This window comes from Pipra filicauda, unplaced genomic scaffold (genome assembly GCF_003945595.2).
Source record: "Pipra filicauda isolate LSUMZ 115617 unplaced genomic scaffold, ASM394559v2 scaffold47_size6085603_pilon, whole genome shotgun sequence".
In the NCBI taxonomy this organism is placed as follows: Eukaryota; Metazoa; Chordata; class Aves; order Passeriformes; family Pipridae; genus Pipra; species Pipra filicauda.
In genome coordinates, this window is record NW_024104620.1 from 392,572 (window position 1) to 407,210 (window position 14,639).

Below are 14,639 nucleotides of genomic sequence, written 5' to 3' on the forward strand. Positions count from 1 at the left end.
ACAACATTCACTCTATTGTAACATTAGCTGGTACTTTCAGAGGTGTTGAATATGCTCTGTTTCTTACAGCTCACACTCCAGATAACAGCTTCCTTGGATTTGTGGTTGAGCAGCACCTGAATTCCAGTGACATTAAGCATATTAATGACATCAAAAGGCAGAATCAATCTCTCGTCTATGGCAAAGTAGATAATTTCTGGAAGGTGAGTTTTCTATACTCATATGCCTAAGCAAATTTATTTTGATCAGTAGAATAAAGCATAACTTTTAATTTAAAAGTATCCCTTCTGTCTAAACCCTTTTTCCTGAAAATAAATATATTTAAATAATCCAGTTGAACATTTTGAAGTCTTTTTGATAGGAAACTTCTGACTAGAATTATGTGGATCCTTTGCTATTTATGTATACCTTCCTGACAGAATGAAAAATATGGTCTTGATATGACAATAATTTTGGAAAATGCAGAAGCTGGTAACCATAATGGGAAATTGAAGGTGTTGGAGTCTTTGTGACCTTTAATCAGTCATAAGAAAATGTGTATTTCAATTATTTCTTTTCTTATATCTGCAACCAAAAATATACTGCATTTTGAACTGGAAATTACATTTCACTAAAAGTCTTAGAAGTGAGCAATCTCATTTTCTCTCCTGTAATAATACCAGAGTTTTGTTTCTTTAATATTGCAGTTACTGTATTGTCTCCCACCTGCAGACCAGAGCAGCAGAAAAACAACACCAAGATTGGGTCATATTTTCACCAAGTTAAAGTATATTGTGTTATTAAGTCACAGTGGTCCTTTTCTTTTGTCCACAGTCCTTTTTTGTGGCTCCTTCTTCCAGGCTGACACCCCTGGGAGTGTCTCTCTCATGCAGTTTCCAAAGAGATTGCTTACTAATAACTGAATTTCTTCCAAGTTACCTCTATCTCTGTGTACCCACATGCTCTGCATGCCCGTGTCCTCTGTGTGCCTTCCCTCTTGCCTAAAAGGACCTTATTTTAAGCCTCTTGTCAACTGAAAAAGGAACTGATCAGGACATGTGCCATACATAAGACCAAACAATATGAGAGTGTGAGAGCACCCATGTCTTAAGTTTTCTTTTCTCTTCCTTGGCATGAGAATATTGGTCTTGCACGGTTTTCTGAACCACATCTAGTCTGACTGAGATTATACAGAGTAAATTCTTGAAAAATGATACCTACAAGTAAATGATCAATCTGTGAGGTAAAACAAACCTAAAATTGAAGACAAGCAGTAAAATGTTGCCAGTGGTAGCAGAAAAGGTAGAGCTGAATGCTTGGCTTCTGTGCTGAGAAAAATATGTAATTAGTACTGTGACGGTTCTTCTATTTGGCTCATGGTATAGAAGAAGTTATAATGCCCATCTACAGTCTCTTCTGTCTGCAGAGTGCTGGAGCAGAGCTGGGATCCTCTCTTCAAGTCTTTTTCTAGCTTAGGCTCTTGTACTTTTAGTTCCTGATCTCATTATCAGTCTCTCAGGAACAGTTGCTTGCCATAAGCGTCTAAACTTGCTGACCTGATTTGTAGTGCACATCAGCAGAACAACCTGTTGAATCCTAGTTGGATTTAAGGAACAAGATAGTTGCTTAGTCACTAGGGGTTTTTTTTCACTGACATATATATCTTTCTCAGTTTATTTAGTCTGCATGAATTCAGAAATATGTATTAATAGTTGATATGCCCAGAGGGGAGATTTGTGACAGCCTAGTCTCAGATTCTGTATGGCACACTTATTCATGGACTCATTAAGACAAAAACATGGCTTTTTGGAAAAGAACATCCAATTTTGACTTTTAAATAGCACACAGTTTAAACCCCACTGTTTCCTCTGGTAAAGTTGTCAAATAATTGCCTTCTCCCTTAAGACTTTGCATTGTTTCTGCTACAAGTTTACATATAGTAATTTCCAGTCCTAGTAGGAGTTAGACTTTCTCTACTGGCCTGCTGATGTTTCTATTCTGTTTCCCTGTAGGAATATGTAGGTTGAGGTCAAAGTAACCTGGAGTCATCTCCTGAAAAGCCTGTATATGCTGAACCCCTGAGAGCTTTGTGCTTCCTAATCCTTAAGTGATCTCACATGTCTGTTTTCTCTGAACCTTCTCAGGATTATTCACATTCCTCTTGAAATGTGAATGTTAGCAAAGGGCACGTGGGCCATACCAGCACCAAATCCAGAAGGAAATACTATGTGCATTGTTAGGCAGATTCCCTTTTCACCACTGGGAACTCGTGTTGAGACGACTTCTCTGCCAAACCCCTTGTATCATGTTTTAGAAGCGCTGCTTTTCAAGTCAGTACTCTGTTTCTCTTAGTATTGCCTGTCTTGTTTTTTCCAAGATATGTGATTGGATATCTGGCCATATTAAAATGGGTACTCTATGCTTGTAACATCGAGCACATTAAAACTGTGACTTGCAGATTGTAACTGCAGTCATGCACATATGCACTCGTATATAAAGTGCAAATCACTGCAGACAGACTTTGAATCAGTTACAGTGTGGCTTGTCTTATCTGGAGTGATAAAATCCAATTCTTGTGATCAAGAGAAAGCCTGAACTAATCTTGTGTCTGTGTAATTTGCTTATTTCACGTTTCCTTCATTTTCCCTGTTCAGTGCTCTTTTCATCTGCCACCATGTCTTGTAAGGAGCCAGACTAATCTATTTATCCTGCTCCTGTTCTTTATATTGAACATGGCCAATTAGCAAGAAGTGTAATCTCCACAGAATACACGTGTCACTGCTGGGTCTGATCAGTCATTAGAGAAGCACAATGTGGAGGGGAAAGCGTCCCACTTCCATAGACTGTGGTGTTTTTGAATAAATTGTTGTGAATAAATTGTTTAATTTTTAACCAAGCAGGTTGAAGTGGAACTGAAGTATGCATAGGACCATTTTTCCCTGGGGGTGGGGCTGGTATAACCAACTGCTGTCATGGTTTTATATAGCCATGGACATGGGTTCTTTTCTTGTGTGGCTATGCCTGACTCAGTAACATTCATCCCATATTATAGTGAGCAAGTCTGGGTACGCCTTGCTGGAGGTCAGGAAGGATTTGTGCTGCAGAGAGCATAAGAGAAATCTTGTTTATTTTCCTCTAATAACTAAATCAGTCTTAAGTGGGTTGAGGATTACAAATAGGAGACTCTAAAGAATTTTGCCACATTCCTAAGGGTTATATTTAGAGGTAAGCTGTCAAGGGCAACATTTGCCAAGTTTTGGATGTGTTTGCTATAAAGGTTTGGGGTTTTGTCTGGCATTTCTGGCAGTACTAAGGAGTAAAAAGAGTCCTATTCCTGCCAAAATGGGAAAAAAAAAAAAGGAATGAGTAAAATGTGAGTGAAACCCATAATGCTCTCCATTATCAAAATTGGCTTTAATTACAGAACATTTCAATTAAAAGGGAATGTTTGAAGCCTTTTATGTTGCCTTAGCTCCTGTTTTGGTCTGTCTTTTCTTTGGTCTTCTTCCTGCAACTTCCTGTCATTATATTCCACTAATTTTACCTTTAATCCTAGAAAGAAGAAAGAGTCGAGATTCACTTTGCGCTATTTGCTATTTCTCTTTTGTGGGGTGCTGTGAGAGAAGTCAGAGTGTTGCTTGTATCAGAAAATAGTCATTAACGCATAACATAAGTGTATGATGATTGCTTTAGTATTTATTATAGAGTATTGGAGCTGTCTTGAAAATATTTGTATATTTAGAGGCAAAATAACGTGAATTTGTTACTAATGCCACTCGACAAGATGGGCATTCTTCTTAAATATATATACTGTCTGCATAACAAGTTTAGAAGCATTGGAGATTGGAAATGGTTATCTTTAGCTTGTTCTCAATGGCAAAGCACATCAACGAGGCTGTTCTTACTAATGTCTCCCCTTTAGAACTCCAGGTCACATATAATATTCCCATCATATGCATGAAGGGGGAGGAAAGTTAGAAAGGAAAAATTATACTTGTAGGAATAGTTCTGTTACAGGCAGAAATCAGTGTCTTACTGCTTGCAGTATTGCCTTCCCTTCCTTCTGATTGGTTTTTGTACCTCATATTTAGCAATGTCCTTTGAATGAACATTTCGTTTCTACTTTTTAACTAAAAGAAACATTAGGAAAGGGACAAAAGTTCCTTTGCATCTTTTCTCTCCTATGTGGTCAGTGCATTCAAAAAGTTGTCTTGTCATCTTTGTATTCTGTGTTCCTCCAAATGTACAGCAGCACTGTGTGCCTATCACTTGATCAAAACTCTTTAGTTGCTGTCATCAGACACCAGGAACACTGTCCTGCTTTATGTCACATAACAAATTGAAATGAACCAGACGCTTTACTTAAGCAACATTTCTGAAATTCACCATTTCCTTCTGAAAGAAGTATGGATCAAAAAGCCAAGTAAATCAAAGCACACTAGCAGTTATAGGTGCAGTAAATAAGCATGCATGCATGTACACTTTTAAAGGCTTATTCTTGAATATTTATTATGAAAATCAGAATTTAATTTAGTATGAAGAAAGAAAGAAAACTGGTTTTTATGAATATTTAACTTTCAAACAGGTCAGTGATCAGCTTCTCATTTTACAGAATTAGTGAAACCTTATAGTACTGATCAACACAGTCATCTACAAGTATTTGGTTAGCAAAAAAACCAACACAACCTTTTCTTCCTGTGACCCCACTCTATTTTCTTCTGTACCCCTGAACTTTTCTGCTTCACCACTTAGAATGCACAACGATGTCTCATTGTTAGTTGTGGAAATTTCCGTTCAAAGGACAGGAAATTCCTGTCTAGGTGTTAGTATGCATTGCATGACAATGAAATTGTCAACTCCTATAAAAATTTTAGTGTTTAAAAAAACTCAAACCTTCATAGATGAAATAAATAAAGATGAGGATAAGGAGCTGAATAAGGATTTCTGGCAAAGATTGAAGAACCGAAGTCTTTGCTGAGATGTTTTATTCATTCTTTGTGCAAAAATTATGTATGTGCCAATGTGTGTTTTATGAAGAGATGCCTAAAAAAGAAGCCATAAATGGACATTCAGGGAAGAGCAAGAGCATGGCAAACTTGCATAATGCTTTCTTTGCATATTCTCTCTCTTTCCAGCTTTTCTAATTCAGTGTATTTTCTAAATCTGTTTCTCTATTGATAAACTGTGTGTTGGCACATTTTTGAGGTCTCAGTAAGAGGTGACTTCAAAGTACTTGTTTGATCATGAACCTATGCAAACATTTTTGCCTTCGCAACTTTCTCTGTCGTGGAGTCCCTCAAATCTCTGACCTGTTGCAGAAGGAGTTGTTAACTTTGGGATTTTTCTAAACCTGCCCCCATCAGTTTTTTATGCCAATTATGGGTTTGTAAACCTCTATCATGTTCTGTCAGGTTGTCCCTTTCAAACTGGAGAATTGTTAATGACTTTGTTACAGATTTCTGTATGTAACAGTGGAAACCATCCTGTATCTTGGATCCTGTGTTCTGTGTTTTCAGCTTCTTTTTGAGAAAAGGGACCAGAAGTGCAGTGATATCCGAGGAGGGAGAGAAGAACTTTTTATAGAACAGTTCAATAATATTCCCTTTATTTTTCAATTCCTTTCCAAATAATTCCTGTCATTTTACTTGGTTGGTGGATGGACTGACTGCTACTGAACAATGGACTGGTTTTTTTCATGGACCGTGATCATATATTATTGTAATGCAAAGCCTTCATTCTTGAGTGACTCTGGGTAGCTCAGGTTTTTTTTCATGCATGAAGTGAGGACTGGTTTTCAAGATGTGTGTCTCTTTAGTTATGTTGAATTTATTGGATAGTCTGTTTTCTTGTCACTGTGTCCCTTACTGAGATTACTGAGGGGGCTTTTTCAAAAAGCTTCAAAACTTCAAGTGTTCAATATTATGATGTTTTTCTGCAACATTTTGAAGTTAGTTTCAGTTTTGCACCTCTGAATAGTGTGTATTGACAGCACACTTTTGTCACTTCTCTGTTCTCTTTCTCATGATGACTGTTCATTCACAAGAGCGATTCCCAATCTCTCCCAAAGAGATCTAGTCCCTTTAAGATTCTTAAAGATTTCCAACATGCTACTTGGCTTCTTTAGAGAACACTACCAGAGAGAGAGGATTTCCTTGGACAGGAAGAATTGACTATTGTAATTTTGATGGGTTTACGTGGTCACGTAGTTAACACTTTATTGAAATTTCAGATAATTTGTTCAGTGTAGAATTCACACTTGTTAGTCATGAATCACTAAATCTTCTCCACGTCTATTTTTAAATTCAGTGGTTAGCAGTTTGAAAATTTCATATTTGAGCTCCCAGGGACATCAGCTACTCTTTGTGATTTAGCACTGTAAAACTCTTACAGTTAAACACTATGTATTTAACTCTCTTAATACTCCCCAGCCCTTGTGCTCTCTTCCAGCTCCCTCGTAGACAGGATTTTCATTATTCGAGGATGTCTTGAAAAGCCTTTGATGACAGTTCTTGAACAGAGATTATGTTTGCATCACAATCTCAATTGTCAAACATTGCAGGTACACTGCATTTTGGCTTATTTTTGACTTGACACTTCGACAGATAAGCTGCAAGATGTTAGGACTTCAAGACTCAACAGTATGCATTTAGGATATATACAAAGATGTATCCCAGTACTAACTTTTCTGAATTACGTTTGTCATGCTTTATGAAACCATTGCCCCCTGAATTTTTCAATATAAGAAAGTGAGGCTGGATATATGGGCTCTTTTACATACATTTTACAGTCTGAACTTTCAACCCATAAAGCAGTTTAGAACTCTGAATCAAGCTCTTCTGTAATCCAGTTGGCCTGTAGTTCTGCATATGTGCTTCTTAGTTTCATTCAGTGCTGAATTTTTGGTGTTCTGTGAAGGCACCCAAATGGTCCAAAATTGCAAAACACTGTCATTACCTTGGACTGACAAACTGTTGGTAAAGCAGAGTTATTAATTACCACCATCTACTACCTCAAGAAAACTAAGCGCAGAGTTTAGTTCTTGATGAGTTTTTTTAGCTTTTATATTTAAATTTTTCAACCACCAAACTTAAAATTTCACCTCTTCATACTGTGCCTTCTTGTCAATATTGTCCTAGGTAAAGACTTATAAAATAGTTGTCACTTGATGAGAAAGGCCTTATCATGGTGCTTTTAAAAGTAGGTGGAAATGATTGATGAACAGTAATAACAGTTCTGCAGTCAGTGATCAACAAAAAGTACTTTCCTGAATGGCATGTTTATTTTAGCTGCTGAAAAATTGTTTCAGAAAAGGTTTGTATAGCTGTTACTCACTGTTACACTTCCATTTTGATTCTGAGGAGAAATAATTTGCTTTTTTTTAATGTGATTATCTTCCATGCTCCAAGTCTTGGTCTGCAGTGTGGACAGCAGGATGATAAGCACAGTTAGGTGCACACGGCAGAGAATGCTGGGTTTGCATTACTAGCCAACAGTAATTCTTCTTTGCATTAATTTTGGAGAAAGTAAAAATCTGGAGTTTACTGTCAAGTGATTTAAGATAAAAGAATAATTATACCTGCTCCCTAGCAGACAAACTCAAGAAGTGCATAAATAGTAGAAGGAATGTTGATATTTCATTTGCAAGTCAAATTTCTTGATTTATTTACGTGTAGCCTTTCTATTTATAAATGTCATATTTACACTCTCTCATTTTCCACTTCAGTGTTTTTAGTGTTCAGAATCAGTGTCCTGATTAATTTTGTGAATTATTTTGGCTTCTTACAATATATACCTTTATGATCAAAAATAACACTCTGCAAGGAATGTGGAAATTCAGGACTACTTAATTGCAAAAGGAGAGAAATGTGAGATTTAGGCAAGGTATAAGGTGCTGATAATATTTTTATGGTGCTTGATAGATGGTTATGAAAGCAGTTGCTTTTGACTTGAAGTAAGTAAGGAAATAAAGGAGTGAGGCTTTGCTTGGACTTTGATTCTCTTTGGGATTCTAAATGTTTTATCTGTGGTTTTAGACTCTGCATCATGAAAGAAGTTAGTCATATGTTTAAGTAATGTTCCCAGTTAATGTTATGGACAGTTAATGTTCAATTCAAATCTGAAGTAAAGGGAAAAATAAAAAATGGAGCAAGCTTTTAGTTTTTTTAATAATTTGTGTTAATTAATAATACCAGCAGCTACATTGAACAAAAAAGCATCTTTGTCTTCATTTTTTGGCCATTTTATGTAATACTTAGCCCAGGACATCTGGCCAGTGCAGCCTTGGCATAGCTGCCAGAGTAAGGAGATTTATTGATGAGGCAGGTCCTCCACTTCAGCACAACCAGGGTCCCCAACAGAGCGGGCTAAAGCAAGGAGTCCATCATTATGTACATTAAATACCCTGTGCATTCAAATGCATCCCAACAATTCATTTAGCAAGGAAGCTGTAAGAAGTGATAGCATTCATTCACCTTGGCCTGATACTTTACTACTCCTCCAGGATCTGAAAAGACAGGATTTTCACCAGTCTACTTGCCCTTTGAATGAACTTCAGTAAAATTTTTGGCCAGCTTTCACACAGGGCTGTGGAGGAACAGAATTTACATGACAAAAATAGTGAGTGAAAGTAGAATTCTTAAACACTCTCTGCCAAGAAGTGTAGAAACTTGTTGCCTGATTTTAGAGCTATTACTAAGACTATGTGCAAATATTGAGGGAGAGTCTTCTGATCTATGCTGTGTACTGCGTGTAAATACTGTCTTTAGTTAATTGCCTTTGGAATGCCAGTAGTCTTTAAAACTCAAAAAACATATGGCATTGAAAATTAAAGTAAATCTTGTTTGCAAATTAGAATGGTGTACAGTTTTTTCATAATTTTTTTTTTAAATGCAACACTAAAGCCTTTACTCTTCTCTGCATTTTTTCCAAAATGCCTTTGAAACTTAAGGTAAGTGGAATATTTGTAGGCATCTCATGGGACTCAGATAATGGGTATTTAGATAACGGTGTGTGTTCAGTTCTTCAGTTGACAGGACTGCATCTTACTAAGGTGACATTCACAGTTTTCTTCACAAAGAAGGTAAACTAATTCTTGTGCGTCACAAAAACGGTGAAAAATTGCTATTTCAAAATGAGGTTTTAGTATTTTTAGGCCAAGTATTGTTTAGGCATGCTGAGATTGCAGCTGTCTGGTGGTGACCTGGTTTTTGTCCAGTTAGAAATTAAGAGGACCTTGGTATAGATTTATTTATACCTAGACTATGAATGAAAAAGCTGCAGTTTACTTCCAGCCTAGAAGAAAACAAAACTAATAATGTAATGAAAGATCAAATATAGAGATCAAATAAGAATGAGTGAACTTCTCTTGCTGGCTTTTGAACACTGGATTGAATATTGCTGCTTCAAATTTGTAAAGATTGAAAATATTTTATCATTGCCATTACAGGATAAGAAGGCTTATCTGGATGTCATCCACACCTATATGGAGGTCCATGGAACTGTTCATGGGACAAGCACCATGTATATTCCTGGCTATGTAAAAAACCATGGGATACTCAGCGGGCGGGATTTGCAGTTTCTACTGAGAGAAACCAAAGTAAGTTTGTCAAGTGGGAGTGGTGGCAAAAATAGCTCCAGATAGGCAGTGTCTGGAGTGCATGCATTTCACCTCCTATGAGTAAGCTCCTAATTTAAAAGCACTGGGAAAAAAATTATCAAATGTAAAGGATCTTAAGTCGTCTTCTGTGTGCTAAGAATACGTTTCTCATCATGTCCGTGTTTTTTGGAAAATTGGCGTGACAACCTATAGGCGCATTTAACAACCAACTTGAGAAACAGGGATAAATACATTTTTCATTTTCTTCAGTGTGATATTCAGCTCAAGGAGATTATCAGCTGAGAGTGTGCTTTGTTTCCCATCCCTGAGGTCAAAGTTAGGTAACAGCCGAGAGCTGTGCAGTCGCGTGCTTGCTCTGCCCTAACAGTGACTTTAACCCAGAGCGACCCTGATCTCTCAAGGAGAAAAGAAAAGCAAGCACTTCATTTGCCATTCATGTCCTTCCTCTGCTTCAGCTGTGCAGAGGGAGTGAGCAAAAGAGCATGCTTTTTGTGGTGTGCTTTGCCTGTGGCTCCAGAGTCACGGGAACTCAAGATAAGGGACAATATATACATCGAAATAAATAACTTCTGTCCCTGTAGTTAAAATGCTTTGTTGGGATTCTGTGCCATTCCCGTAATCTTTGTGGCACTTTACAACATTAAAACACTTCAGTAGTTTACATTTAAATAGGATGTTTAACTTCAAGTTGGTGAAAGAAGAGGGTTGTATGTTTAAAATTAGCAAAATCTGTGGAACTGCGTCCCTGTTGATAGTTTCTTGCTGTGCACTTCTACAGAAAAATCTATTAAAAAAAAAAAAAAGGAAAGAAAAAAGCAAGCAACTCCCAGGTTTCCCACACAAATGTAGAGATCTCCATCTTTAAGTACTCTGGAAAATGTTGGTAATTTGACATCTCTGTGTGACAGCTGTTGGTAAATTATGAGTTTTTAAAGGCAACCACTGTGTGTATGTACTTGATGCATACAGATACACATAATGTTGCATATTAAAAAGTCAACATTTACTTTCGTCATAGATAATCTGAGATTACACAGCTTTTGCCTGTGTGGAGTAGGAAATCCCTGTGTTAATCATAATGTGGGAAGAATATTGACCTTGTAATAACGCCAAGCACGAACAGTGCCTCCTGAAAAAAACGTCTTCTATTCACTGAAATAGTAAAAGAAGCTAATGGAATTCCTGTAGAATTATTCAGTCCTTATAATTTACAAGTAGCAGTTCATAATAATAGTTATGTTTGCCTGTGTCTTCCTCTAGTTCTTTATCAGCCATCTTACATGTATCACAATAAAAGACTTGCTTTTCAATATTAACTAGATAGCTCATCTAGTTGTTATTGGTTATATTTGTTGTGTTCTAAGATGCAATGTAAAGTCACATTCAATTTAGGACAAATTCAAGTTGATACCTACATATTATGCAGCTTAGTTGCATGGATTCTGTGACACAGGAAGTAGCAGAGTAGCTTCACTCGATTTTGACTAGTAATTGGAATATCAGATGGAAGAGACTGTCTTGTGATTGTGAAGTGCTCCCGAGACAGTAAGTTGCTTATTTGCCACAAGAAGTTTTTGGTGAAAAGCATGGATCTGCAATGTACTGTTATGAGAGTCCTACAAGCACTTTAGGTTTTCATGATTTTCTGTACTATTGTTGAGCATTGGTTATGGTCGGGTTTTTCCTTCATAATGTTGGGGAAAATCGTCTGAGAATTTGCTGCATTTCTTAGTAGGTGACACTGAGAAACACATCAGTGTGTTTCAGAACCCTGTATAAGGAATTCATATTTTTATCGATTATCCTCAGTTATCTTTTTTATACGATCTTTCTTAATATGCTTTTTTTAAAAATTACATCTGCAAATAGTATTTTCATGTGACTTTTCTGAACTTTTGTTAGCAGGTTTGCAAATGACAAAAGCTGTTTTCCTTTTAAGGAAATTATTTATTTATGATGCAGCCAGGCTAACAAAACTTTGCCTTGATAATAAGCCATTAATAGTCCATCTACTTCTCCTCATAGTTATTATTGTCAGGGAAATGGGAGTGCGATGTATTTCTAATGTTGCACTGAAATGAAATTAAATATGGCTTACTGCATCAGGAATTTTGCTTATTATTCCTGTCTGATACTGTTTCAATATATCTAATTGAACAGAAGTGAAACAGCAGCATCCGGGGTTTGAAAGTGGAAACTGAGATTACCATCTAATTTGTTTGGACATTTTTAGCTGAAGGTGGATTGGGGAGGGTGTACAGGGAGTTGTGGGGTTTATGTTTTTTGCTGGCTGATGCTTCGTATCCCATAGGTATTCTGGCTGTTCTGCCCTAGCATATGGTTACCTGTCAGTGTTGATCAACACATGTACTTGTTCTAAGTCTTCTTGTTGCTTGTATGTTCAGTTTCAGATTCTGATACCCTTTAAGAGACAATACTTGAATGTAGCTGGTTATAAAACACCACTCACCTGTCACTAGTGGCCATCTGCTGTCTATGTGGGTCAGTTGTGTTTATATCAAATGGATCATGGCTTGAATTTCTAAAACAAGTGCAGGTTTTCCACAAAAATCAGGCTGACTTAAATGGGAGCTTTGTGCCCTGAGGAGCCCAGTGTTTGTGTGCACATGCATGCAGTGATGTACAAGGACGCTTTTTTACCATAATCACTTTATTCACTAGGCAACATGGCCAGAGTTCCCTAATGAATTTAGTTAAGGAGGTTTTGTCACTGGACTATCCGTGTGCTGCAAGTGTGTGAATAATCAGAGCCATAACTCTGGGCTGGGAACATCTGTGGGTACAATGCTGGCCAGGACCATCAAGGGCTACTGTTGCTGTCTCCCAGCAGCAACCTTTGTCTTTAGGCTTCCAGAAGCTTTCAGATGTTTTGAGACCAAGGGCAAGAATTCTCTGTCATTGCTTGTGATGTCAACACTGTGTTAGCAAGTTTTTGTTAGGTCAGCTGACAAATGTTCTGGTTTTCAGAGTGAGAGCTAAATAATACTTCAACAAATTAGATGGTTCAGTGTACTCAGAAGCGTCAGTTTATGTTGAACTGCTTCATTTTGGCCTTAGACAGCAAAATACCAATAGGTAGTGGCTCAGTCCTATGATTCTTAGTCAGAGCTTTGCATTCCCAAAATGTATTTGGTCTCTGTAGGACACAGTTATTCTCAGAAGCATGCAGCTGCCATTTCATTCTGGTGTGTGTTATAAAGCAGCACATTTCAGAATAAGTGAGTTTTCCAGTCAGGAGGGGGCTGTTTGAGCCTCATCATGGCTAGTTCAGCTGTGTAGTGCATGACAAAAACGAGACATGTCTACAGTTTCTAATGAGAAGATGTAAAGCCATTCATCACGTCTGAGGAAAATAGGGTAGGCGAGCTGGCAGCCTTCCTGCCAACTTCCATGGCTCCTTGCCAAGTGGGCAGCTGGAGGAGTTGGACTAGACTCTCTTGGAAGAACCAGTATTGAATTCTTGAGAAATATTTCTCCTTTCGAGAAAATTTCAGATGCAACTTTTTTCTTCAGGTCACTGTACATTTTTGAGGGAGCTCAAATTCTTTTACTAAGTGGGATTTATGATTTCTGAATGGTGATTAATAAAAGCAGGAGCAACACCCTGCCTAGACAGAAACAGGAAAACAAGCTGTTTTTCATATTGCCTTTTATGAAGGACTATCTATTTTTACTTCCACACGCTTCACAAAATCAGCTGAAAGGACATTTAACTAGTGATTCTATTCTCAAGTTGTTTCAATCACAAAAGAATTGACTTTTCCAGAAAGTATTTTATATTCATGAGGAAAATAAAGCAAGATAGTTAACCTTTGCTATATTCCTCTTTCTGTAGTTCAGAAGATAATATATAAGTTCAGTAAGGAGACATATAAAAGTGGTGATAAACCTACCAACCTGACAGAATAAATTAGATAAAGTGCAGCGATGTCAGAAGGGGGAGAGGAGAAGATAAACACTCCTGTTCATGGAACTATAGCATTTAGTCTCTGGAATATGAAATTTTTTCTCTTAAATATTCAGCTACTCGTAATTACAGTCAGTGAAGTAAAGCATTCAATTCTTATTTTATACTTTTGGCTATAATTTAGAAAGCCTGTTTGTTTGCTTACTCATTTTAATAATAGTTTGATATGGTCCTGTGAACTCCACAAATTGCTTAGCATCAACTGAAAGTCAATGGTTTCCGAAAAAAATAGAAACACAGTTTTTTCACAGGAGTGGTTGTGAGTCACTTTTTGTGCCAGAAAATCTCCACTTAAATACTGCACTGTGAGAGGACTGCCTGCATTATAATCAGAAAAGAGTGGTGTCTTGACTACTGTGATGCTGGGTGGCCAACTCAAAATTCTGAAATTCCAAACGAGGGGCTCAGTTCATTGCAAAGGCAGAAAGGTTCCTGAAGAGCCTTTTTTATGAAAACCTAAGTGTTCCTGCTTGAAGGTTCCAGTACCTGCTTTACTCAGCGGGCAAGTGAGATTGCAGATACAAATCCCCTTTTTTGATTCACGCAGACCTACAGGCACAGACACATCTGGGTAGCAGACCTTACTAAAAAGGAATGTTTTCCTAAAAAACCCACACTGCTGTTACCATGATGATTTTACATCTGCATTTATTTGCTGTTATCTCTTTTAGATATACTTTTATACTGTAGTCTCCTCCTGGCAATCATCACATTGCATGAGGCATCAGCCTACAGAGCGGGTTGTGCCATGTGCCCACTTAAAGCACTGTAGGAAAAATAATGGTTCTTGCTTTTAAGAAGCATTTGAAAGATGAGCAAAATGCTCACATACAGAACATGAAATGGTTTCAAGCACTAATCAACTAGCAGAGCATAAAGGAATTCTATCCTGCATAGCAATTCTGCTGCAGCTAACAAAGTCAGATCGGGGCTAATATTTTTAGCCACATGTACCCACTGTGATGTTACCAACATGGTCACTCACATCTGGAGTTTTGCAATGTAGATCTTCAGCTGTGGGGTGGAGGTGCCTCTCCATGGTGGAATGGGTTACCA

General features: G+C 37.5%; 1 protein-coding gene across 2 annotated transcripts in view; it reads left to right on the forward strand.

Annotated features, from left to right (window-relative positions):
• Positions 1-14,639, forward strand: part of MGAT5 (alpha-1,6-mannosylglycoprotein 6-beta-N-acetylglucosaminyltransferase) — a 140,851-nt gene that overhangs the window by 106,758 nt on the left and 19,454 nt on the right. For both annotated transcript variants that reach the window (XM_039386297.1, XM_027748938.2), the window contains exons 11-12: positions 70-203; positions 9,425-9,574. In XM_039386297.1, coding sequence (XP_039242231.1) covers positions 70-203; positions 9,425-9,574 — 284 coding nt within the window. The remainder of the gene's footprint in view (positions 1-69; positions 204-9,424; positions 9,575-14,639) is intronic.